Source organism: Peromyscus eremicus, chromosome 8a, assembly GCF_949786415.1.
Source record: "Peromyscus eremicus chromosome 8a, PerEre_H2_v1, whole genome shotgun sequence".
Classification (NCBI taxonomy): Eukaryota; Metazoa; Chordata; class Mammalia; order Rodentia; family Cricetidae; genus Peromyscus; species Peromyscus eremicus.
The window spans coordinates 80,419,319-80,445,959 of NC_081423.1; the positions used below are offsets into that span (position 1 = coordinate 80,419,319).

At 48.2% G+C, this 26,641-nt stretch overlaps 2 protein-coding genes and 3 non-coding genes across 6 annotated transcripts in view; 2 read left to right on the top strand and 3 right to left on the bottom strand.

Annotated features, from left to right (window-relative positions):
- Positions 1-2,256: 2,256 nt before the first annotated feature.
- Rpl23 (ribosomal protein L23) lies at positions 2,257-3,498 on the bottom strand. Of its 2 annotated transcripts, none has more exons than XM_059269657.1 (3): positions 3,371-3,498; positions 2,794-2,877; positions 2,257-2,408 (listed from the first exon to the last, which is right to left on the bottom strand). In XM_059269657.1, the coding sequence occupies exons 1-3, from the start codon at positions 3,381-3,383 to the stop codon at positions 2,272-2,274; spliced, it is 234 nt and encodes a 77-aa protein (XP_059125640.1). In that variant the 5' UTR covers positions 3,384-3,498; the 3' UTR covers positions 2,257-2,271. The 2 variants fall into 2 exon arrangements, 1 of the variants encoding a protein (XP_059125640.1); XR_009380539.1 differs by lacking the exon at positions 3,371-3,498 and adding an exon at positions 3,034-3,052 and having other exon boundaries at positions 2,267-2,408.
- Positions 2,629-2,763, bottom strand: LOC131918139 (small nucleolar RNA SNORA21). The gene has a single exon (XR_009380879.1). It is a non-coding gene; the product is annotated as a small nucleolar RNA SNORA21 (small nucleolar RNA).
- A 12,525-nt stretch (positions 3,499-16,023) lies between the features above and the next one.
- On the top strand, positions 16,024-16,095 carry Trnac-gca (transfer RNA cysteine (anticodon GCA)). The gene has a single exon. It is a non-coding gene; the product is annotated as a tRNA-Cys (tRNA).
- Positions 16,096-17,743: 1,648 nt separating this feature from the next.
- On the bottom strand, positions 17,744-17,815 carry Trnac-gca (transfer RNA cysteine (anticodon GCA)). The gene has a single exon. It is a non-coding gene; the product is annotated as a tRNA-Cys (tRNA).
- Positions 17,816-18,485: 670 nt separating this feature from the next.
- The window catches only part of Lasp1 (LIM and SH3 protein 1), a 36,020-nt gene continuing 27,864 nt past the window's right edge, over positions 18,486-26,641 (top strand). Inside the window, exons 1-2 of the mRNA XM_059271660.1 lie at positions 18,486-18,690; positions 25,830-25,924. Of these exons, the coding sequence (XP_059127643.1) occupies positions 18,622-18,690; positions 25,830-25,924 (164 nt within the window). The 5' untranslated portion in view covers positions 18,486-18,621. The remainder of the gene's footprint in view (positions 18,691-25,829; positions 25,925-26,641) is intronic.

The following is a 26,641-nucleotide window of genomic DNA, read 5'->3' on the forward strand; positions in this document are numbered from 1 at the left end:
TTATCACCTGGCAAAGCCCTAAAACAAGCATAAAGGCAAGCAGCTATACCACAGAACGTCCACTCAGCATTAGGTTTCCATCACCCAGCTGCGAGGACAAGAATCAAGGCAAACATCACCCCTTAAGCAGCCATCATTTTTGTTCAGAAAGAGATATATACATTCCTTTCCAGAATAATTCCAAAATATAAACTTAAAACACTGTCTGCTACGCCTTTCCCTCTTATCTAGCAAGCTAGGACCACAGGATCAGATGTCAGCGCCCAAGAGCTCAGTTGACAGAATTTGCCTTGTATGCAAGAGTGATGTAGTAGTTAGTACATGCCTGTAACCTAGCACTCTAATGAAGAATGTGGCCTTCACAACAACCTTAGAGGGCTTCCCCTACAACGTACACACATTTTGACCTACAAATATTAACTACACCAAATAAAAACATATTTTTACGTGTCAGTTTCTACACAGTTCCTTGTTTGCTGTCCAACACATCTAAAGAGAACCCATTACTGGTGTTTGTTTGAAGTATATTATCCCCTGAACTGCCCAATTAATGCCCAGTACACTCTACCTTACTAAGGACAGGAAATGTTTTCTTTAGACTTTGTGTTCCTTTACTGGAGAAAGAATTCTCATCGGTATACAGTGATGCACAAATATTACACACAATCCATTCTGTTACTTTTGCCTAATGATGAGGTAGTTCCACTTGGAAAAAACAAGACTAGATCCCTTTGGGACCTTACCGATGTCAGACAAGACACAACAAGAACCACCACCATCTCTTCAGAGTCTAAAAACCACCTAGCCTGGCTTCCACTTCTATTGTAGAATTAGAACTAAGCTCAACTTTTAAAGCTACCTGTTTAAAAGCCCTCTCTTCTGCATATTCAAGTTGATGCACTACCTTTATGCACAATATTAAGACTGAATTCCTAAAGACAGAGATTCTGACTCCCGTTAAAGCTACAGATCAGGAAAAAATAAATAACTAATACTAATAAGTAACTAACGCTAAGTCTCAGTTGGAGATTCCCAACTATGATGGCAGAAACCAAGGATGTCCCCACCAGTGGTAGAGACAACAACAGTACAGCCAGCTGTTACCCTCCCCACAGTAAGGGTCACATGCTCTACTCTCCTCTGACAGCTTCCTGAGCCACCAACCAGAGCTTGGAAGTGTTCTGAGAAGAGGCTTGGGGGAACAAAGAAAGCTCCTCCCTGCCCCCCATACAGTCTCTTTGTGTAGCTTTGCAGCCTGTCCTGTAACTTGCAGAGATCCACCTGGCTCTGCCTCCCCAAGTGCTGGGATTAAAGATGTGTGCCACCACCTCCTGGCTTTCCCCGTTTTTTGAGACAGGACATCTGTGTAGCCCTGGCTGTCCTTGAACTTGCTCTGCAGACCAGGCTGGCCTCTGCCTCATGGAGTGCTGGGACTAAAGGGGTGTGACATGACCACTGCCCAGCACACAGATTTCTAACTGAACACTGGGGTTTGTGGAGGCTGACTGCAAAGTGTTGCTATAGCACAACAGCACACCCCCACCCCATTTGTGCCATGCCAAGGGACTGCTAGGAACGTCCCTGGGGGGGGGGGGGACAGAACAGTGCTTTTAAACCCAGCACCTAGGAAACTGAGGTGTGTGGATCTGAGTTCAAGGCCAGGCAGGTCTACATTGAAACCCTGCAGTGAAAGAGTTCAATAGCCAGCCAGGGAGGTTGAGGCCTGTCCCTTGTAATTCATCCATATACCTGATGGGAACACTTTTTGGGGTTGTGCATTACTCCGTTTATGGCTATCATAAAAGGAAACATGCTCTTCTGTGGTGACAACAAGACACCTTTAAAGCTGTGCTTGCTTCCAGCTGTTCAAACAATAAGCCACACATCAAATACACCCATTCAGGATTACCATACAAGGAACCAGAGACCTTTCCTCATAAAACCAGGTGGTCTATTACTGTCTGATGAACTTTGCCAGGTGAGCCACAGATTAAACAGCAGAGACCTGAGCTTACAGAAGAATATTCAGGAAAACGACAAGACGATACTCCATAAACCAAAACAGTCAGGCCTGTGGCTCATGCCTCAAAGTCCAATACAGGCTACAAAGTCTGGGAGCACGAAAAACTGTAGGAGCAGTACAACCGATCAACAGCGTCTCAAATGAACAGAAGTCATGTGGAGGTTTTGGCAGCCACCAAAATAAGAAAAAAAAAAAAAAAATCAATCCCCTTCCCCAATATATGGAGAACTTCAACTATCCACCATGGTCTACTCACCCTTTTTCCTTAGTTCTGGTTTGCCTTTCTTAACTGTGGCCATCACCATGTCGCCCACACCAGCAGCAGGAAGTCTGTTCAGTCGTCCCTTGATTCCCTTCACAGAGATGATATACAAATTTTTGGCTCCTACCAAAACGAGAAAAAAAAAGTTAAAAATAAAACAGGTGCAAAGGAAAAAATAATATTTGCAGGAGACGGCGGCGGTATATTGCCCGCTTAGGGTCAGCCCGGGCCACGCAGCAAGTATCTCAACCTCAAAAAGCCAAAGAAACAAAACAAAAGCGACTTCTTACACTTCCCAAGCCCCTTCACACTCACTGGACAGCCAAGCAATCTTTCAGATGTATCTTGTCACAACACCGATTGAAGTAAACAACACCACAAGTTGCCACTTCACCCAAAAGTGGTGTTTTCACTCTGCCCCTTCTTGACGGCTCAGTGGGTCACCAGCAAACGGCCCACTGAGTGCTTTTAAAAGGGGGATCGCGGCGGGCACGGCCGAGAGGCTCACCTGTATTGTCAGCACAGTTGATCACAGCTCCTACCGGAAGACCCAGGGAAATCCGGAATTTCGCTCCGGAGGACCCACCACGTCCTGCGGGGAGGGAAAGAAACCAGATAAAGCAACCACTGTGTCCAGGATTCCCAGTGCCCCCTCACAGTCCCACACTAAAATGGCATAAACTTTGCAAGAATAGCGTCTCCCTGTGTGCCGCCCCGTTGCCACAGGACCTGGCTGACCCCATATTACCATCCTCCTGTCGAGGTTAAGGGGGTTTGGACGACTCCAGCCTCAACTTTTAATCATCGATTCTGCAAAGGCAGGCCGGCTAGCACCCCACTGCGCAGCCGTGCGCGGGGCGATCTCACGGGCTCCGTCCAGCCCCACGCTCCTCTCCTGCCAGCTCGGCGCCCCAACTCCGCCACCCTCCTCCTCCAGGGCTTTCCCGAGGCCTCCGCGGCGCCCATCCACTCCCTCTCCGGCCCGAGAACTGCAAAGCGCCGCCGCCGCCCGGAGCCGTCGCCACAGACCCGAGCGGCCGCCCAGCGCGGCGGATGCCCGCGGATCCCCAAGCCCAAATTCTCACCTCGCTTCGACATCTTGAACGCCCGGAAAGAGTCAGAAAGGAAGTCAGTACAAGGGACACTGGGATATGAACGGGAAGCCCCGCCCAGCCAGCCATGTGACCGGATCTCCGGACACCCGCCTCTTCCCTCGTGGCGCAGCTGTATGACGTAGAAAGCCTGGGCCTCTGCAACGTCCGGGAGGTGTAAACGGTGGTTTAATGATGTAGGCGCAAATGAATTTGGTTCTCTTCCCAACGGCCGCGGAAGTAATTGGAGACATAGACACATTGTTTTTTGTCTTTATTAATTTGCTCAACGGCTTCTTTTGAGCTTCGTTGCCAAGCTCTTCTCTGGATACCAGGAATTCAAAAATAATGCGTGCACCGGGCGTGGTGGTACTCTCTGGGAATCCAAATAAATACATAAGTAAAAATAAATTGTCCAGTAAGGGTTCCCAAAGAACAGATAGACATCGGGGAAGAGCGAGCTCACAATGGTTTCATTAAGTTCTGGAACAATGAATGCCTGTGGGGCGCTACAGGTCACTCCCATCTGTGTGTTTGGTACCATTACATTCTGTTGTTTTAATTTTATTTTTTTTCCAAAGTGAAGAAAGAATACTTTCTTTTTTGCTCGGTTTTTCTAAACAGAGTTTCTCTGTGTAGCCCTGGCTGTCCAGGAACTCGCTCTGTAGACCAGGCTGGTCTTCGAACTCAGAAATCAGAGATTCGCACTCCCCTGCCTCTGCCTCCCGAGTGCTGGGATTAAAGGCGTGCTGCACCACTGGCGAGCCCAATACTTTTTCTTTTTCTTTTTTTCGAAACAGGGTTTCTCTGTGTAGTTTTTGGTGCCTGTCCTGAATCTCTCTCTGTAGACCAGGCTGGCCTCGAACTAACAGAGATCTGCCTGCCTCTGCCTCCCGAGTGCTGGGATTAAAGGCGTGTGCCACCACTGCCCTACTTCTTAGTGACAGTGCACACAGCTGAAGTCAGACAACCAGTCAGTATCTCATCTTTATTACTCTCAAAATTACCCTATACAGCTATCAGTGAACGATTGGCTCTGTTGCTTCTTAAAGATGTGCAAAGTTCCTAAATAAAGTTTAAATATAGTATAATTTATATATATATTTATAGTATAATCAAAATGAGCGTATTTTAATTTATTAGTATTAATCGTCCCCTTTTCACTGCCTCAACCTCTCCCCATTTTTCTGGCCTCTTTCCTTCTGTTGACACATTCATTCAAATATATGTTGAATGCTTACTTTAGGCCAGATTCTGTCTGAGTCATACATCAGATTACACGAAGGAACAAAATAGAATTGTTCTTGCCTTTATGGATTTTACCACCTGCCAGAGTAGAGGTTAGAACCAGATATTAGACACTAAAGAACAGAACTAGTTTTGAAAATTGCAGTAGTGCATTAAGTGGAACAAATCATTATGAAGAAAAAAAAGTGACGGGTCTGGAAAGTGAAGAGGCAGATTACATAGGAAATATTAATGCCTGATGGTGCAGACTTGTAATCCCACATATTCAGAAGTTAGGCAGGAGGATCCCAAGTTCAAGGCCACCTTGGGCAATGTAGAAAGACCCTGTCTGAAACTGTAAAGTAGGAAAAGGGCTGGAGGTGTATCTCAGTGGTGGAACACATGCCTAACAAGATTCTAGGTCTTGTCCCCAACACTGAAAAAAGGTGGGAAATTTCTTTTTAGTTTCTATTTGTGGGTGCGTGTGCGTGTGCGTGTGCGTGTGTGTGTGTGTGTGTGTGTTGTATGTAAAATCATGGCCAGAAAGATGGATCCAGGAGTAAAGGTGCTTGCCATGTAAGCCAGACCACTGAGTTTGATCCCCAGAACCCAGGTAAAGGTGGAAGGAGAGAACCAACTCCATAAAGTTTTCCTCTGAACCCACACACAGCATGGCACATGTGCCCACACACATTATTTATTCATAAGCAACAATGATAAAGTTTAAAGTATCCAACTGTCAAAGGTCACTTACAAGCCCTAGACAAGAACTTGCCTAAGACTTGTGACTAGCAAGGAAGCTGGGTGTCACTGAGAGAGGCAAGGAAGGATGAACAGCAGGAGCACGAAGGAACTAAAGAAAATAATGATAAATTATTTTAGAAAGTGTAAGTCCAGAATGGTGGAATGTCTGAAGTCTCAGGACTTGGGAGGCAGTGGACGGAGGATTGCTGGGTGTTTGAAGTCAGCTTGTGCCATTCTGCAATTTCCTGTCTCAAAACAAAACACACACACACACACACACAACACACACACACACACACACACCAAGAAAAAAAAAAAAAAGAAGAAGAAAAGAAAGAAAAGAAGGGGCGAGCTACAGAGGTTACTCAGTGGTTAAGGAGCATTTGCTCCTTTGGCAGAGGACCTGGTTCTGTCCCCAGTACACACACAGCAGTTTACAACCATCTGTGACTCTAGTTCCCATGGCTCTGACACTCTCTTTTGGCTCTGTGGGCATCTGGCAAGTATGTAGTGCACATATCCATATGCAGGCAAACACTCGTATACATAAAAATCAAATTAAAAAGGTGGAAAAATATGAAAAGAATAATGGAAATGGGTCATGGAGAGCTTTGCTCCCTGCTGTAGAGATGTGGGAAACTGTGGCCCGATTTCAAGCCAACATGGGGCACAATCTGAATGTCTGGTCAGAGGAAGGTTGCTGCAGAGCCGCTCTTCACAAAAGAAGTGCTTGATTTGGATTTGAGTGACAGCAGGAGAACTAATGTGATGAAGTGAGATTCTAGATTCATTTTGGAGATGAAACCAAAATAAGTGGAATGGGAAAGAAAAGAGCCGAGACGTGCCTAAGGCCCCGAGTCGTCCTGGACATTGGGAAGATGGCATTGCCATCAACCCACACAGAGACTACGGGAGGACTCTGTGTCTGTCTCCCTGATGCTAGGAACAGTCCTTTGGGTTAGGGCTACCACCAGTGTGACAACTAGAGAAAGTGATACATTATTTTTTCTCTTTCCCATGCAGCCAGATTTAATCACCAGGGACTGTTAACTCTTCCTGAACTGTTTGCCAGGCTTCCCAAGGCAGGCCTTTGACTCAGCACTATCGCAGCAGCTTCTAAGTGGTCTAACCCCAGTCTTCCATTGCTTGCAACTCTGTGCTAGACCCAATGTTCTCGTAGAATAAAGTCTAAGGTTCTGTCTTAGTTACTGTCTATTGCTGTGAAGAGACACCATGACCAAGGCAACTTATAAAAAATAAAGCATTTAAGTAGGGGCTTGCTTCCCAGTCAGAGGGTAAATCCATGGCTACCAATGTAGGGAGCATGGCACCAGGCAGGCATGAGAACGTGAAGTAACTGAGAGCTTACATCTGACCCCAAGTTGGAGGTAGAGAACAAGAGACTAGGTCTGGCATGAGCTTTTGAAATCTCCAGTCCACCCCTAGTGACAGACTTCTCCAACAAGGCCACACCTCCTAATCCTTCCCAAAACAGTTCCACCAACTAGGAACCAAGCATTCAAATATAAAAGCCTATGGGGACATTCTCATTCAAACCACCCCAGTTCCTTACCACAGCATTGCAATCTTTCCCACAATTGCTTGTCCCCAATTGACCTCATCTCCTGCCATCTTGTCTCTTATACTTCACATTCCAGCAACACCAAATGACCCAGGGTTCCTGGTTATACCCTTCAATTTCACACCTTATATTTGTATAGTGTATCCTGTTTTCCACTACCCATCAAGGACAGGGTCTTGGAGCCCGGAGTGGTGGTGCACGTCTTTAATCTCAGCATTGAGGAAGCAGAGGCAGGTGGATCTCTTGCCTGGTCTACAGAGAGTTTCAGGATAGCCAGAGCTGCACAGAGAAATTGTCTTGAAAAACAAAACAAACAAAAAAAACAAACAAAAAAGATAGGGTCAGGGCTGGAGAGATGGCTCAGCGGTTAGGAGCATTGGTTGCTCTTCCAGAAGTCCGGAGTTCAATTCCCAGCACCCACATGGTGGCTCACAATCATCTGTAATGAAATCTGATGCTGTCTTCTGGCATAAAGGTATATGTGCAGAAAGAGCACTACATAAAATAAATATAAATACATCTTTTTTTTTTTTTTTTTTTTTTTTTTTTTAAGACAGGGTCTTTCATGATTTGCCCTGTAAGGTGCTCATATAGCCTTGAAGTCACTCTGTGACTCAGGCAGGACTTGAACTTTTTTGTTTTTTGTTTTTTTTTTTTTTTTTGGTTTTTCGAGACAGGGTTTCTCTGTGTAGCTTTGTGCCTTTCCTGGAACTCACTTGGTAGCCCAGGCTGACCTCGAACTCACAGAGATCCGCCTGGCTCTGCCTCCCGAGTGCTGGGATTAAAGGCGTGCGCCACCACCGCCCGGCTAACTTTTTTGTTTTGTTTTGTTTTTCCAGACAGGGTTTCTCTGTGTAGCTTTAGAGCCTGTCCTGGATCTCACTCTGTAGACAGAGATCCCCCTGGCTCTGCCTCCAGAGTGCTGGGATCAAAGGTGTGTGCCACCGCTGCCCGGCGGGACTAGAACTTACGATCCTCCTGATTTAGCTTCCTGTGCCACCATGCTCAGCTTTTACTCTTAATTTTTTTTTTTTTTTTTTTTTTTGAGATAGAGTCTCACTGTGTATCCCTGGCTGGCCTGGAACAAGATATTGCCCAAGATATTTTCTCCGTAATAAGTTGAGGACGATCATGTTGGGAAGAGAGATCTCAGGAACTGAGCACAAGAGTGACAGACTAGAGAAAATTTAAAAAGAAAAAGAAAAACCTAAAAAGGAGGCTGGAATCGACCAGTATTCCTCTGTATTAGTCATCGGGCCGTTGTCTCCTTCCTCCTTCCCCTCCTCCCCCTCCTCCCCCTCCTCCCCCTCCTCCCCTCCTCCCCCTCTTTTTCACCTTTACTCTCACCCCTTCATCAATATCGTCTCCCCCTTCTCCTTCTTCACTGTCTGTATCAGGAATCAATAGTATTGCAAGGGATTGGGCCAAATGCCACATTTTTTAGAGACAGAGTCTCTCTGTGTAACTCAGTTCATGTAAACTAGGACGGCTGGCCTCGAACTCACAGGGATCTACTTGCGTCTACCCCGAGTGCTTGGATTAAATGTGTTAGCCACTATTTTAGAGTTACTATTACTGGGATGAAACAACACGACCAAAAGCAAGTTGGGGAGGAAAGGGTTTATTTGGCTTCCCCTTCCACATCACTGTTCACTACTGGAGGAAGCCAGGACAGGAACTCAATCAAGCCTGGCAGGAACTGGAGGCAGAAGCTGATATAGAAGCCATGAAGGGTATTGCTTACTAGCTTGTTCTTTATGGCTTGCTCAGCCTGCTGTCTCATAGAACCCAGGCCCACCAGCCCGGGGATAGAACCACCCACAGTGGGCTGGGCCCTCCCTATCAGTCACTAATTAAGAAAATGCCCTACAGGCTTCCCTACAGCTTGATCTTATAAAGGCATTTTCCTGGGACTAACTGTAGATCAGGCTGGCCTCGAACTTTCAGAGATCCACCTGATGGAGGCGTTTTCTTAATTGAGGTTCCCTCCTTTTTGATGACTTAGCTTGTGTCAAGTTGATATAGAACCATCCAATAGAGCCAACTTGTTCAACTGTCACATATCACCTTTTTAAATTTAAAAAAAAAATTTTTTTTGGGGGGGGGTTTCGAGACAGGGTTTCTCTGTGTAGCTTTGCGCCATTCCTGGAACTCGCTTTGTAGACCAGGCTGGCCTGGAACTCAGAAAGATCCGCCTGCCTCTGCCTCCCAAGTGCTGGATCACATGTCACCTTTGATGACCTCTCCTAACTCATTTGCATGGAATGACCAGTGAACTGGATAAAGAAGTCCTGTGATGCTTCATGCTACCTCTTCCCGGTGGCTTTATTCTGAGTTTGACTTGAATGTTTTGTCAAATCCTTTCCAGACTTTTATTTCAGTGCATTTTGAAGATGGATCACCTCTCTCATCTGGATGAAGTTCTTTGGAGAGAACTTTTTCTTTTTTTAAACTTCTTTTCTGGTGTTTTGAGGCAAGGTTTCGAGGCCAGCCTGGTCTATAGAGTGAGTTTTAGGACAAACAGAGCTGTTATAGATAGAAACCTTGTCTTGATAACCGGGCGGTGGTGGTGCACACCTTTAATCTAAGCACTGGGGAGCCAGAGGCAGGCGGATCTTTGTGAGTTCCAGGACAGCCTGGTCTGCAAAATGAGTTCCAGGAAAGGCGCAAAAACACAGAGAAACCCTGTCTCGAAAAACCAAAAAACAAACAACAAAAAAAACCCAAAAAACCTTGTCTTCAAAAAAACACAAACAAACAAACAAAAAAACAGAAACAAAATTCGATTGCAGCAGGCATAGCTGAAGAACTGGCTCAGTGGTTAAGAGTACTTACTGGCTGCGCTGAGTGGTGGTGGCGGCGGCGGCGGCGGCGGCGGCGGCGGCGGCGCACGCCTTTAATCCCAGCACTCAGGAGGCAGAGACAGGTGGATCTTGAGGCCAGCCTGGTCTACAAAGAGAGTTCCAGGACAGCCAGGATTGTTACAGAGAGAAACCCTGTCTCAAAAAAAAAAAAAATCTGTTGCCTAGGACTTTTAGTGTAGTGTGCAAAACCAAAACCCCCAAATGTCTAACATCCAGTTTACAGACATTAAATGCTCCCCAATGAGGGAAGTATAAAGCCAAATTGTCTTCAGTAATGTTTCCCCATTTATTTATTTATTTAGTTTTTTTGAGACAGGGTTTTTCTGTGTAGCCCTGTCTGTCCTGAAACTCATTCTGTAGATCAGGCTGGCCTTGAACTCAGAAAACTGCCTGCCTCTGCCCAAGTGCTGGGACTAAAGGTATACACCACCACTGCCTGGCCCTATTTATTTATTTATTTGTTTGTTTGTTTATTTTGAGACAGGGTTTCTCTGTGTAACTTTGGAGTCTGCCCTGGAAATTGTTCTGTAGACCAGGCTGGCCTTGAACTCATGACTTAGACGCTGAAGGAATGGTGGGATAAAAAGTTTATACAAACTGAAAGGTCACTCACCCAGGATGCTTTCAAACAGAATGCAGACCTCCATCTAAAGCTCTGAAAATGAAAGAAACGCTATCGAACACAACCACCCCTAAACCACCCCCTCAGAATCAACCGAGGGCTCCCCAGTCGAATCACAGGATGCTGGAGCCACAAAAAGATCCTTCCCCTGAAGCAGCACCAGGCACTTGGGCACTAGGAGATCATGTTGGTCCTGGAAGCCGATCTGGGGCCTCCTCTAGTGCAAGTGGATTTTCCCAGGCTGTGGTGGCACACGCCTTTAATCCCAGCACTCTTGAGGCAGAGGCAGGTGGCTCTCTATAAATTCTAGGCCAGTCTGGTCTACAGAGCAAGTACCTGGCCAGCCAAGGGCTAACTACTGATACTGTTTACAAAAATTAGAAGAAAGAGGAGGAGGAGAAAGAGAGGAAGGAAGGAAGGTTGCATTGTCCTTGGGGCCCCTCTTTGAGCACCATAATTGGACTGTACAAAACCTCACACCATTGTCACCTCAAAAGGAATAAGAGTTTATTCAGGAGCCAAACACAAGTGACTGTGGCCTGGGAGCACAGATTCAGTTCATTCTAAACGCCACGTTTCAATGTGTTCAATATGATAACAATTCTCTGAAGTTTTTACAGAAATAGAACAAGGAAAAACCACAAATCAAGGCTTTGTGTGTGTGTGTGTGTGTGTGTGTGTGTGTGTGTGTGTGTGTGTGTGTGTGTTTTGTTGTCCTGGGATTACAGGCATGTGCCTTCATGCCTGGTCCTAACACACTTTTAAAAGGAATTGGTGAAAACAGCAGGTAGGCAAGTTACATCAAAGTGGGAAGCCTCTTGGAATAGTCCTGGAATGTTTTCTGATGGCAGCCTTTAACTGGTGGGGTCTGTTGCTACATTCCATAAGGATTTACCTAATAGTCACAAGGATGTTAGGTCATTCATAGACACCTGCAATTAGAGATAATCCTCTACTTAGAGGGTAAGATAGCCCAAGACATTCCAACTGTCCACAATCAGTGATGTTCTTTTGTTTTTTTCCCCAGACAGCGCTTCTCTGTAGCCCTGGCTGTCCTGGATCTCGCTCTGTAGACCAGGCTGACCTTAAACTCACAGAGATCCGCCTGCCTCTGCCTCCCGAGTGCTGGGATTAAAGGCTTGTGCCATCACCTCCTGGCTACATTTATTTCTAAATATAACCTGTTTGTTTCATCCATGCAGTGTTGCTTGGATACATGTTTTCAGGCTTACCATTTGGAACTGGACAACCAGTAGATGTGCTGTCCCTGGGAGACCCACCTCTCCTGCTTCTGGTTTTATTCAATTGCCTGTCACTCTTTGTGTAGGGCCAAGGCCTTGTGGGGTTTCCCTGTCCATTTTGGCATATTCATTGATGTCATCCTCGTCCAGCTCACATTTGGACAGCCATGTTGGTGAGACTTTATGTGTGGAGCTTCTGATGTTACTAGGAGACACAGTCTCACAGCAAAGTCCCCGATCCTCTGCCTCTTAACAGTCTTTAGGTCTCCTCTTCTGCAGAGTTCCCTGAGCATTCTGAAGGAGTGTTTTGTAGATGTGTCCATTAGGACTGGGCTCCACAATTCTGCATGTTAATTAGTGGTATTTTCTATAATGGTCTCTGTTGCAAAGAGACGATTCCTTGATTGGGGTGAAGACTACACTTATCTGGGTAAAAGTCTACTAGAGCATTGGCCAAGCATGTCCCAAAGCTCTGGGTTCAACTCCCAGCACAAAGTCTTGGATTTCGTCATCAAAGAGCCGTCTTAGATATTCTCTCCGCATTTTGATTTTGGAGTGCTTCTTACTTGGAACATATATCTTGTTTAATATTTTAAATTGCACTTAAAGTGTGTGTGTGTGTGTGTGTGTGTGTGTGTGTGTGTAACTTGTGGGAACTGATCCTTTTCTTACACTCAGGGATTGAACTCAAATCGTGGGGTTTGGTGGTAAGTACCTTTACCTGCTGAGCCGTCTCACCCACCCTAAGTCCAGGCAAACTGTTTGCTTCTTGAGTGCCGGGATCACTTTGCGGTCTTTGTGTTCTCCAAAGTCCTTGCTTGGCACACTGCCTGATTCACTGTGAGCCTTAGGATGTATTTCCTTGCCAGCTTACAAGCTGAGTAACTTCAACTCCATGACTGCAGCCAGCAGCTGAGTGTTATCGAGAAAAAGCACACGCCACTCCACCCACCTCTAAAAGGTTTTGTCTAGCATTCCTACACCTCTGCCCAAGTATGTTCACCTTTTTCCTTTCCAAAATGATCACCCTATGGTTTCTCCTGTCTTGAACCGCCCCCCCCCCCCCATGCTCTTGCCTCTTTCTCTCAGCTGAAGAGCTTGCCCATTCCTTTCTGCAGAAAACAGCTGCAATGGTGGGATGGGAAACACTAAGTACAGGGGATCTCTAGGTAGGTTTGCCAACTCTTGTCTTAGAAATACACACACGGGGCTGGAGAGATGGCTCAGTGGTTAAGGGCACCAGCTACTCTTCTAGAGTTCAATTCCCAGCACCCCCATGGCAGATCACAGCTATCTGTAACTCCTGTTCTGAGATATCCGACGTCCTCATGCAGGCAAAGCACCAATACATGTGAAATAAAAGAAGTAAGTAAGGCGGGGCAGTGGTGGTGCACGCCTTTAATCCCAGCACTCGGGAGGCAGAGGCAGGCGGATCTCTGTGAGTTCGAGGCCAGCCTGGTCTACATATCAAGATCCAGGACAGGCACCAAAGCTACACAGAGAAACCCTGTCTTGAAAAACCAAAAAAAAAAAAAAAAAAAAAAAAAAAGTAAATAAATCCTTTAAAAAGAATAGCCTGATGCAGTGGTGGCCTATGCTTTCAACATCTGCCTGAAATATCCATCTAATGTCTCCATTCTGTATATAGCTTAGTGGTAGAAAACTCACATGGCATGCTGAACTCCTAAGCTCAATCCCCAGTGCCATCAAAAGTAAAAACATTGAACACACACACACACACACACACACACACACACACACACACACACGCACGCACAACACATGGGGTTTCTCTCTGTAGCCTCGGCTGGATATTGAGCCTACTGTTGACTGTAGCACCAGAATATGACTTCTGCAAGGATAGGGAGCCATGCACTTATTGCTTTCTCTTGAATGAGACTTTCATTATTGCTGTTGTTGAGACAGGGTCATGCCATAGAGCCCAGACTGGACCTGGAATTGGAACTGGCCATCGTTTTCCTCAGCCTTCAAAGTGCAGTCATTACAGGTGTAACTCACCACATCTGGCTGAGATTTTTCAAAAAGATGTTTTTTTTTTTTTTACTTTAAACAAAATTATTTATTTATTTATTTTATGTGTATGTGTGTAAGTGAAGATGTGCCACAGCAAATGAGTGGCAATCAAGGGACAGCTCTTAAGTCCTTCCTTCCCACTCTGGCTCTGGAGATTGACCTCAGCTCATCAGGCTCGGTGGCAAATGCCTTTACTCACTAATCCATCCCCGTTTCTCAGTGCTATCTGAATTTACCAACTAACAAGGACGAATTAAGAGCGGTGTCTTTAAATGTTACAGGCACGTCACGTTGTGTGCCTGTTATCCCAGCACTGAGGAAGCCGAGTCAGGAGGATCACCACCAGTTCTGGGTCAGCCAGAGCTACATATTGAGACTTTGTCTCAAAATAAACTATTAAAAACATCTTTGGGTAAATTTTCATGTTACCAAGCCAATGAACTCATCTTTTCTTTATTATCAATACTTGAGAAGCTGAATCATAATTGAAAGTGGCTTAGTGAATGTCACTGGTGCCAAAGAAATGCACTAAGTGATTTTACTATTCAACTACCCAGCCAAAGTAGAGGTTACCTAGGGATCACACCGGTAGAGATATCAAGGCACTCACTTGTTCAGGAACCTCTATATAGATGGTGATCAAAGGCACACTGTAACAAACCCACATGCACTGGAATGATCTCCAAAAAGATGGGGTTTTTAAATAAATATTTATTTATTTTAAGACAGGGTTTCTCTGTGTAGTTTTGGTGCCTGTCCTGGATCTCACTCTGTAGACCAGGCTGGCCTCGAACTCACAGAGATCCGCCTGACTCTGCCTCCCAAGTGCTGGGATCAAAGGCATGTGTCACTGCTGTCTGGCAAGATGAGTTTTTTTTAATTAACATTTTTTTACATTTATTGTGTGTGTGTATGTGTGAGTGTTTAGGTGAGTGTAGAGGTTAGAGAATAACTTGCAAGAGTTGATTCTCTCCTTCTACTACATGGGTTCTAGGAAATGAACTCAAATTATCAGGCTGAATAGCAAGTACCTCTACTTGAACTATCTTGTTGGGCCCCCAAAAACATGGTGTGTGTGTTTGTGTTAGGATCTAATCCACAGCCCAGAGCCTTCAGTAGTCTAGGTGACTCTGTCATTGAGTACATCCTTAGCTCCAAAGAGAAATGCTTGGCTTTTTATTTTCTTACATATTCTATCTTTTCTGTTTCTGTTTGTCTGTTTGTCTTTCTCTCTGTCTCACGTAGTTCAGATTGACCTTGAACTCTATATGTGGTTGAGGCTGGCCTTTCTGATGCTCACAGTACTGGAATTACAGGTATGTGCCATCACACCTAGACACCTTGAATTCAAACCAGTGAGACTGATCCAGTACAGGGCCTGGTGTCTGTCAGGCAAGCCCCGCCCCCCACCACTAAGCCACACCCCAGGGCTCTGGGCACAGAGTTGTGGAACAGTTGTCTAGAATTCACTCACCTTTGTACAACTGATGGCAGCGCCCTGTGTCCCTCTGTCCCAGTTCCTACTAACCACCATTTATTTCCCTTTCTGCTTCTGTGGTTGGCCTTGAACTCAGAGATCTGCCTGCTTCTGTCTCCTGAGTGCTGAGATCAACCGCATTAGCTGGTACCACCACTGCCCCGCAAGTATTTATGCTAATTCACCTGTGAATTTAGTCCTAGTCGGTCTCTAGCACATTGTGAACTCAGAGAGCTAGGACTTCTCTATCTTAGTTGAAAGTTTGTTTTGTTTCTTGAGAGAGCAACATAGTGAGTGCTCTAAGAATCCTAAGAGGGCAACCATGCCTCGCAGTGGCTGTTCTGTTTGAGGCGGTATTTGTATTCTGGAGAGAGCAGAGAAAAAAGTCTTCCAACGCAGTTTTGCAAGAGAAAGATAAATGATTAGAAACTGGATAAAGTATTGAGTCTAACTCGCATTCCAGATGGAGTTATATGGTGAAACCCTGCTTTAAAAAAAAAAAGGAGGCCGGGCGGTGGTGGCGCACGCCTTTAATCCCAGCACTCGGGAGGCAGAGCCAGGCGGATCTCTATGAGTTCGAGGCCATCCTGGACTACCAAGTGAGTTCCAGGAAAGGCGCAAAGCTACACAGAGAAACCCTGTCTCGAAAAAAAAAAAAAAAAAAGGAGTTTGCAACCTAAATTCATGTTTTCAAATTGTCAGTGTGCTTTTAGCTTTTTTTTAAGATGTATGCCTTTATATTGGTTAAATTCAATATTACTTAGCCAAAAAAATGTTACTTTTAAAAGTGTAAAGTCTCAAAAATGAAAAGTATACAAGTCATGTAAAAAGAATTTTCTCAGCTCACACCAGCAGAGGGGGTATAGCTCAGTGGTAGAGCATTTGACTGCAGATCAAGAGGTCCCCGGTTCAAATCCGGGTGCCCCCTTAATGGGTGTGCATATTTTTCATTGACATTCATATATAATTCCACTACTCAGTTATTTCCAACTCAAATATCTCCTCTATCCTCCAAATTTTCCACACCGGTTCATGGTCCTCCAGAATCAGCAGTAACTAGTAGGATCCCTACTCTCCTAATGTACTGGACTAGTCCCAGTCATAACATGCTTTTGGATCACAAAGTGTTGAGGTGTGAAAGCAGTATTACTTTTACCTAGTTTGTATCCTGACCCAAAAGACTAAGATGAATCCAGACACCGAATGTTTATAAACTTGTTTGTAGCAACGTGTGGTAGTACATGCCTGTTACTCCCAGCACTTAGAAGTCAGAGGCAGGAGGATCAGAGTCCAAGGGAGTTTAAGATTAGCCTTGGCCTATATATCAAAATTGAGGCCAGCCTGGGCTATATGACGTTCTGTATGCAAAAAAAAAAAAAAAAAAAAGACACGGTCTAAAGATAAAAAAATGAGAACCTTCTTCACTGAGAAGTTGAGGCCTGATAAAATACAACTTCACGGCCTAGTGCCTGGGAAGTGAGACGCACTGGTCAGGTATTTCTGGTCTCTGCCCTGCAGCTGTTCTAGCCCCTTCCTTGTTCAGCCCAGCAGAGAACAGTAATGGGAACTGGGAAGCAAAAAAATGCACGAGAGTATTCCCCTGGGGTCCTGGGATGACACAACCAGATTCCGTGTTTAAAATATCACAGCCGCACCCTGACCCAGGCAGCACGCCTCTCCCTGTCTCTTTTCTTTTTCCTTTTTTTGGGCAAAACCTAGCTGAGGGGGCCGCCCTTGCCTCCTTCTTTACACTGAGATTTCTTCCAGCCCAGATACCGTAAGCCACACACTCAGCAGATGGACACCTGTCCCCCCCTTTGAGGATTTCAAACCCGATAGCTTTGTAGTAACACTCCAGTGATCCTCAAAGACCGGTCCCTGGGTCCCTGAGTGCCTCACCTGGAAAATCCGTCAAAGAGCTAATTGGCAAGGCCTCCCTCCAGGTCTACACAATAGGAAACTGGGGATGTTTTAATGAGCCCTCTAGGTCGTTCTGGAGCACGCATAAGTCTGAAAACCACTGCACTAATTTATATTACTTGGCTTTGGGATCTTACTCTTGCACTGTAAAGAGCTGATGGGTACGCAGCTGCCGGTCTCGTGTTCTCGAAGGGCTTTTACTCGGTCCGAACCACCAAGCAACAGGGAGGCTTGAGAAGAACATAGAATAATTAAGAACGCAGAATGAAAAAAAGGAAAAAAGAAAGCTTAGGTTGGGGGAAGGGCCATATCTGTGAGTTTTCCTCTTTTGACCTACCCTTATCCTCATGGGACATAGAATGCCAACCTGGGGAGTGACCTTGGCTCCTGAAACCCAAGTGTGGAATCATCCAATCAAAACCTGCAAGGCTACAGTAGGCAGAAATCACCACTCCGGCGCCAGTCAAATGAGGTCGCGCAACTTCTGTTCCTGACAGTTCTTCCGCTGGATACAAGGCAAAAACGAAGGCTTTCTGCTTAGATTGTAAAATGAATAACTTTTTTTTTTTAACCTATTTTAACCCAGGATTGGGTTAAGATCATATTTGAAATGATACGTATCGTTATTTGGCCATTAAATTGAGGAAAAGACTCCGAGGGGGCACCCGGATTTGAACCAGGGACCTCTTGATCTGCAGTCAAATGCTCTACCACTGAGCTATACCCCCACACCGTTCCAGTGGTTGGAGCAAATTCCTTTCAGTAGTAAGATACTGTTGCAGCTGCTACACGGATAACACAGGGGTAAGGGAAAAGAATAAAAGAGCAAATGGGATCAAGCTAAAAGCAGAGGATGCCCAGGAACCCCTAGAAATCCTGCAGCTCAGAGGCGCAGGGAGTGCGAACACCCAGACGCGTTGAGTCCAAAGGGAAAGGGGCAGGTACCAATGTAGGAGGGGACGTGGGCGGGAAGGGAACTAGCTGGGGCACTGGGCGGAGCAGGTGGGGTTCCCCGCAGGTTCACGTTGGGTACCCACTGGTATAAAGAAAGTCCCCGAGTCTGGAGAATCCGTACCATCCCCACCCTCATCGGGTGCGTGGGGTCGGCCCTCTCACGGGAGATCGGGCTTTGTCGCAGTCGCATATGTATCTCCAGTTGGGTCAGAGCCGTGGTCAGGAACTGCCGTCAGTCGGGGAGCCCAGGGGCGCGGGCACCCGGAGAGCTTAGGGACTCCAGCACCCACGTCCTGCAGCCCTCCCCGGAACCCGCCCCCACGCAGCCCCACGTCGCCCGGGGAGCGCGCCTTGTCGCGCGCGCCCCTTTCCGCGTCCGAGGCGCGTCCCCGCCCCAGCCAGTGCGGCCCCTCCTCCCCACCGTGTTTATTAGGGGAAGGAGGGCGGAGGCGGAGGCCAGTTCCCCAGTTCCAGTCGCCGTCGCCTGCACAGTTGCAGCCGCCGCCTCCCAGCCGCTCGCCCAAGGAAAAGGGAACGCGCGCGAGCTCGGGCGTCCCCGCCCCAGTCTTTCCCCGGAACCATGAACCCTAACTGTGCCCGGTGCGGCAAGATCGTGTATCCCACGGAGAAGGTGAACTGTCTGGATAAGGTGAGCTCAGGCACCCGGGCGCCGCGGGCTAGGCATTCCCAGTGCAGCTCTCAATCGGGGGAGAAAGGAGGGACTGGGTCTTTTGGGGCTCTTCTCTGTGATCCCCTGAGCAGGGAAGGAAGGCGGGACGTGACTTGGGGTGCGGAGACAGACCCCAGTCTGGAACCCGGGAAATCCGAGGCGAGGCGGTGGGCAGCCACCGCTGGAAAAGGATGGGCTCTGTGCGTCGGGGCTAGGAGGGCTGGAAGGGCGGGAGAGCACCAGGAAACCAGGATCGCCGGGGTGTGTGCTGGAGGTTAGAGGTGCAGTCCCGCCCCCCCCAGAGCCGGGAGTAAGAGAGGAGACGGCCGCTCCCTTTCCCCGCGGCGCCCAGCGCCAAGTAGGCGGAAGCGCGGGGCGCTGGGGGGAGGGGGCGGCGGGGGCGGGGCGGAGGCTGGGGCCAGCGCAACCCTCCGGGCTTGGGCTGCTGGTAGCCCAGCTTCCTGGCCTAGAAGCTGGGTCGGGTCCTTTGGCCAGCGAGTGCCAATTGTGGTGAAAGGGACTTAGGGGCAGCACTGGAATCTTATTTCGAGACACCCCCCCCCCCCGTTTTGAACGACCTGCTGGACTGTTGGAACCACCTTGCTGGTTCCGTGGTTGGGGAACCCGCAGACCTCCTTCATAGCTTTCCCAATCGCCAATTCAAATTGCAAGCCACTCTGGGTGCTGGGCAGCCCAGCAGGAGCTGGGCGGGGTGGGGTGCTGAGGTGGGGAGGGTTGGAGGGGACGCTTCTCCGAGATCTGAAATTGTGCTCAGCCTGGAGACCAGCTTAGAGAACAAAGAGCTAACTTTTCAGAGCTGGTTTCATCAATGGAGGGTGGGATTGGCCGACTTCTGGGGAAGCCAAGGAAAGGGAGAATTTTTTTAGAGGGGAGGGCGGAGAGGGTAGCCTTCTGGAAATTAGCTGTCCCCTAGGGGCTCTTACACATCCCCGGCCCAGGCTGGACTCGTTCATCTGGTTGCCATCACACTTCTGCAAGGGGAATTGAAGAGTAGATCTGGGTGTTTCCGGTACAGTTTGAGGTGGGACCCTCCTGCCTCGCTGTGAGCCTTCTAAAGCCGAAGGCAACCTGTCCCTTCTCTGTGTTCCCCTCTGAAGGGACGCCTCTGTGATTTGGCTCCTCGTGGGTACATTGTATCTAGCTCCCGAAGCTAGATAGGAGTTTACCTATTCCCACCTTTCGGTCTGAACAGGCGGTAGGCCTGCGCCCGAGAGAGGGGATCTAGTTTTGTTGGAAATGGATACTTTGTTAAATACTTTGTCTCTCCTCTCCCGACTAAGATTAGTTCGTTCTTAGGAACCTTTGACCTCTGAGCCCAGGTCAAGAGGTGGGGACTCGTGGTTCTGAAACATTTGGACTTTTTTTTCTGGAGGAAAAGGACATGGGGCTTGGCTAGCCCGGAGTCTAGGAGGGGCTTACGGAAGGTACTGACCTTCTCAGTCACTGTACTAGTCCCTGGAGAGTGGCACTCCTAGATGGAGACCCCCCCAAACAAACAAACAAACAAACAAACTTGAGAAGTTAACTGTCCTTACGTGAAGATCTTTGTCATTCCTGGTCAAGTGTTTTGACCCCTGCATTTGCAGTTCCCTAGGCTGACAAGTGGGCTTCCCAGTAATGAGTGGGGAGAGGCAATGGATGATGGGAGCCTGGGAAGTGGGAGACAGTCCTAGCCCAGGTCTATGCCCATCAGCTTTATGAATGGTTCTGGGCCTCAGTATTCCCGGTCACCAGATGGGTATCGATGATGTCATTGCCTCGGAGGTGGGCAGTGCAGGGAGTGTGGTCAAGGCCCTTCTCGTCTCTCTTTTCTGCCCAGCACCCCAGCCACTCTCCTTGTGAAGACCTTCAGGGCTGTGTGTCATAGGGAAGGGGGCAGGGATCCTATATGCCCTAGCTAGAAGGGGATATTCTAGTTGGGGTTGCCCTGGGAAGTGGGAGTGGGTGATTCCTTTCTGGTTTTAGAACTCCCCCTAGCGGAAGTGGCCCTGGAGAGACATCTGCCTTTCACCCCCTCCACAGACTGGAAAATCCTGCCTTCTTGTCTCTTCCGTCCATGCCCTACAGGCAATAAGAACAGATAGTTAGAACTGGAGCCCTGGAGAATGCTGAGCAGAGACCTGGGTATGAGGAAAGTTCAGTCCCATAGGCATGGTTGCTACCCAACTTCCCAAGGCTTCTGGTCGACAGTCAGGGAGAATCAAGTTGGACTGGCCTGATTTACTGCAATCCCCTATGGCATGCTGCCTGCTGCTTGGCTAGAGCGTAAGCTGTGTCCTTGATGAGCAGTCTTTTCTCCTGCCTGAGCCTTATCTGTCAAAGGCATAAGTGGGTAAACCTTATCACCAATGAAGGCCACTCTGTCCCCAACCCATAGTACCAGCGAGCTCTGCATGCTGGATAAATAAATCTGTAGTGCTGACGGTGTTTTGAGGAAGGAGGTTGAGGTTTGTTTCCCTAGAGGGTTTCTGGGATTAGAGCAGGAAGGAGAGCCAGGGTGACCTCATTCATTTAACAAATATTTATTGAACACCTACTTTGTATCTAGTGACCTACACTGTTGAGAATCTGCCACAGCTTTCTCTCACTTTCTTTCTTCCTCAGCTTCTAAAAACGGGTGGAGACAGTCAGGAAAGCTGGGGGATTGGCCCACTGACAGTTACTTTGGAATGTCCCATTAGAGAGGGCTTCCTGCCCCAAATGGCTGTTAGGGTGTACCCCTGTTCCCTCAAAGGAACAAAGTTCATGTAGCCGTGAACAACAATTTTGTTGTTGTTTGGTTTATTTTATGTGTACAGATCTTTACCTGCATATATGTCTGCGCACCATGTGTGTGCCTGGTGTCAGAGGAAGCCAAGAAGTGTTGGCATGGCTGGGACTGGAATTGACAAAATTCTGAGACCCACCGTGTCGGTTTGGGGAATTGAACCAGGGTCCTCTGGAAGATCGGCCCTTGCTCTTAACCACTGAGCTCTTGTTCCAGCCCCCTATCCCCATGTTTTTGTTTTTGTTGTTAAAAAGAAAAGTTTAGAACACCCTGCAATCACTTCAGGACCAGCCATTCATATTAGGTTCTACTTACTGAAGTGTACTGGGCTGAGCAGCCTCACAAATGGGGTGGGGATGGGGGTGGGGGTCGGGTGGGGTGGGGGAAGATAGCTCCTATGAGCTATGAGCCTGATAAGCGAGTGTGTCCGACTTTTTGACTTTGGGACATGATATTGTCATCTACAAGATTCTCAATAGAAAAATATACAATCAAGTCACTCAAATTGCAAAAAATAAAAAAACGTTCTTACAATATTTTAAGTGAGCTTGCCGTTTTGTGTTGGACCACGCTCCGGAGGACCTTACCCACCCAGAGGAGGCTGATGGACAGACTGTCTCCCTCCTTTAGCTAAAGTTTTATCTGTCTTTCTTTTTTTTTTTTTTTTAATCCTTCTGCCTCAGCTTCCTAAGTGCTGGGTTACAGTCATGTGTCACTATGACTTGCAACATTTTTTTTTAAAGACAGGGTCTCATGTAGCCCAGGCTATCCTTGAACTCACAATCCTCTTCTTACCTCCGCCTCCCAAGGGCTGGGGTGACTGATGAGTTTTGCCACCACACACCACACCCACTTTTTACAGTGCTGAGTATTGGTCACAGGATTTTATCTTTGTGCCTGCTGGGCGAGCCCTTTATCAACCGAGCTACCTCCTCAGCTCCCAAAATTCTGGCTGTCTGTCATCTGCTGGTGTATTTGCAAACAAGTATTTTTATTTACACTGTCTCTTTTCCAAAAGGGGGTCCCACTTAGGCAGCGTAGTGGTACACACGTTTAATCCCAGTATTTGGGAGGCAGAGGCAGGAGGATCTCTGTGTGTGAGGTCAGTAGACTGGGCTACATTGTGTATTCCTAGGCCAGCCAGAGCTACCTAGTGAAACCCTGTTGGTCAGAGGAGGGCAGGGAGTGGGTCCCACCCTTCCTCATCCTGTCTGGAGGAATGTGTTGGGCCTAGGATCCTGAGGGCTCTGGTTCCAGGAGCTTCAGGTTACTAGAAAGGAATTGTGGAAGTAAGTGCGTTGAGTTTTAAGCTGGAGGCCCTGAGTTAGACTGATGGCCTGAGCCTGGGTGGTGCTGGTGTTGACCCTAGGAAGGGACAAACTCTTAACTCTAGGCTACAGGAAGGGAGGAGTCTCATACTCCAGCCCTGAGTCACTGTGACAGGGAGCAGGTGACAGGCTGCAGGTACAGGGACCTGGATGAAGCTCCTCTCTCCCTCTCCTATAGCCATGGAGCCGCAGTGTCTGGCTCCAGTGTGTGGGATCCTTGCAGGGGCTTCTGTCCCCACTGGCCTGTCTGTCTTTCTGTAGAGTCATTTTCCCCGCACAGCATTTCGGACGGGAAGGGTGGTTGTCTGGTGCCTGGGGTCTGACTGAGCTGCATCTCCTGGGCAGCTTGCCTGGTGACTAGGGATACCTCCTGGTGCCGTTTGCTTCCTCAGTCATAAATCCTAGGAGCGCATGCCCAAAGTCTGCCCTGGACCTTGCAAACAGGGCCGTTCTTGCTGTGAACTAAGTAAGGCTCCTAGGACCAGGGGAAGAAGGCAGGTCCTCTTGGGACTTCTTTTATAGCATCTTTCCTCCATACCTGACAAGAGACAGCATGAAGTTTCTCTCATTCTGGAGTTGGTTCATGAGCACTCGAATGAATGGCCATTTCCTGCCTCCCCAAAGGAGTGGCCTTCTCATTCTCCTACAGTTCCTGGGAGAGAGATCATAGTTGTGGCCCTGCTTTACAGATGTGGAGACCTCCTTTGGTGAGTCACCCAGCAGATACTCAACTCACTCTGGTTTCCATTACTCTGCTCCTGAGCGGCCCAAAAAAGGACAGATGACCACCCTCCCTTGTCGTAGGCTGATGTATCAAGTTGAGAACATTGGCTCCCTTAGGATCTCTAGGAGTAAACTGCTAATGGGAGCAAGCTCTTGGGAGCAGCCTGGGGTTCCTGTGGGAACTCTAGCCTGGTCTGTATTCTACTAGCCCTCTCTCCACAGGGCCTGGCTCTAGGGTGAGGATCTGGTCATCTGCTAGAGATCTCTTTCCTGACCCGGACCTTGAAGGTCCCTAGCCCTAGGACAGTGTATTCCTGCATATGTGTGTGTGAAAGTGGGTCATGGTCTGGATTCTGCAGAATGTTTTTCCTGGCAGGCCCCTGCGGGGGTAGGGGAGGCAGGGGCCCAGGCAGGGGCCCAGGCAGGGGCAGCAGGCAGAGGCTGCAGACTAGCTGGTGACAGCTGGGGCAATCTGCCAATGCCTCCCAGTCAGGGGAATCTATGGGGGAAGGACCACCCTGTTTTGATTTTTCTGGGGGTTTTTATGTTGGGGGTATGTGACACCCCCAAACAGTTAAGGATTCTGAGTGTTACTGTGAGTGGGGGTGGAGGCAGTGGCTCTTGGAGGGGCCCAGGTGGGGGTGGGGCCAAGCTCAGACCACCCCACCCTTTACTTCCAGACTTACAGCTGGCTCTCTTCCCAAAGAGTCCTTTCCTGTGTCGCCTTGTTAACATTCCCTGTTAGATTTTTTTTTCCCTGTTGGGTCTCCTTGATAGGAAAAATGTCCCATTAGAGGGCAATTACCCCCAGAAATAGTCCTAGTGTGCTGAGGTGCAGGGGTGGAATCCCAGCCACTGAGCTTCCTTTCTTCTGGCCCCTCCTCCAGTGTGTCTGAAGCTCTCTTAGTTTGGGAAACATGTTTTAAAAAGCACCACTTTGGGGGAGTTCTTTGACAGATGGCTGGGAATCAGTCCTACCGCTCACTCAGTCACTTTCTGAGGTCTCCCTGGCTCCTCCCTGGCCTCTGGCTACCTCCTTTGGGGGTCAAGACTGCTGAGACAGGCAGATACAAGCAGCCTAAAGCCTAAATTCTGGGATGGAGTCGCTTCACGTGGTTTCTCCTTCTTTCCATCAACCACCTTGGATTAGTCTTGATGGATGTTTTAGAACCCTGGTTTACTAGGGTTGCGCCTCTGTCCCATGTACCCATGTTGGAGCTCAAGTTAGACCGTGTGAGTGCCTCCAGTGTCCAGCACCTGCATGGAAGGAGAGTGCCAGGTGCTTTGCTGGGGGGGAGGGGGCAGGTGTTTTCTCATGAATCTTTAACAGCCCCGGGAAGACAGGCATTATTCTATGCAGTCCGTAGACAGGAAGTAGAATCAGACTCCCAGGTGCTTTGCAGACAGGGTGAGGCCAAGGTCATCCCACTTTCTGGGTGGGGTTGTGATATGGACACACCTGGAGTCTAGCTGAGAGCTTGAAAACAAAGCTCTTTTCTGCCGCTTCAGGGTATCTCCCACCCTTGTCCAGCTGCGGATGGGAGAGATGGGAGTGGACAGGATGTGGGTGTGGCTGGGGCACCTACCGGCTCCTCTAATTGGGGTGTCTTTTGGGAAGTGAGAGCCAGCTAAGCTAGAGCATCGTGGAGGGGAGCTCCAGAGGGTCAGCAGTTTAGAGGGCAGATAGGTATGCCCCGGGCTGGGCCTTTGTGCCGTTGGCTGTGCTCTCTTCTGCAGGCTTGGTGGCCGAGGACCTGCTCCTTCCCAGTGTGCTGCTTAGCAACGGAGTGCCGCTTTGCATAATCAATGAGGCTCATCCAGTTCTGGGCTGGAGTGGTCTGGGGACGTGGAGATGCCTTTCTGGGGGCTGCTACCTCCTTCTTAACTGGGTTCTTCCCCCTTTACTCTCTCAGATCTGATCTACTTGCTGTCCTGACAGCTAAATAATTGTCTGGTGGGGCATGAGGAGGGGAGGGGAGTGTCATTGGCTGCCAGAGCCTGTGACCTGAAATGCCCCTGTTCACCAGGTGGTGGTTTTTTTTTTTTTTAAAGACAGAGTTTCTCTGTGTAGCCCTGGCTGTCCTGAAATTCACTCTGTAGATCAGGCTGGCCTCAAATTCAGAGATCCGCCTGCCTCCACCCGCTGAGTGCTGGGATTAAAGGCCTGTGCTGCCACTGCCACCACCCAGCTTCCCCAGGTGTTCTTACAGCCTTAGGCGAGTGTCCATGCGTAGGGAAGTGCTGCTGTCTAATGGTGTCTTCTCTCTGTCCCCACCCAGTTCTGGCATAAAGCATGCTTTCACTGCGAGACCTGCAAGATGACCCTGAACATGAAGAACTACAAGGGCTATGAGAAGAAACCTTACTGCAATGCGTGAGTCTCGGGGGACACGGGAGTCTTCGGGGTGCCTGGCTTTCCTCCCAACTCCCCTCCCCCAGCCCAAGGTGACATTGTCGCACTTGCACACCCTACTCGATAGATTGTGACAATAGTGTGTCACATTGTCCCTCCATAGCAGAGTGCTTTTGTTGTCCCCATTTTACAGATGGGAAAACAGGCTTGGGAAGGGAGGGGACTTTCCCAGGATCACATGACGAGGCTAATGTGAGGCTGGTTCATGGACAGCCTCTGGGTAGTAAAGCCAGTGGGCTACTTCCCTTGTACCGTGTTTTGCAAGGGGTACAGCAGGGATTAAGAGACCTGTCCTGTGCCTGCCGCCGTGTATCCAGGCTTGGGAGTGGGGGTTCTCCCCTTGGCTTTCTCTCATTTGGTGGTTCTTTTCTCCATTGTCCCTTCTAGAAGGTTCTAGAGACCTCTTGTTTCTTTCTTTTTTTTTTTTTTTTTTTTTTTTAAAGATTTATTTATTTGTTTATTATGTATACAGTGTTCTGCCTACATGTGACCCTGCAGGCCAGAAGAGGGCACCAGGTCTCATTACAGGTGGTTGAGAGCACCATGTGGTTGCTGGGAATTGAACTCAGGACCTCTGGAAGAGCAGCCAGTGCTCTTAACCACTGAGCCATCTCTCCAGCCCCCTCTTGTTTCTTTCTTTTCTTTCTCTCTCTCGCTCTCTTTTTTTTTTGAGAATAC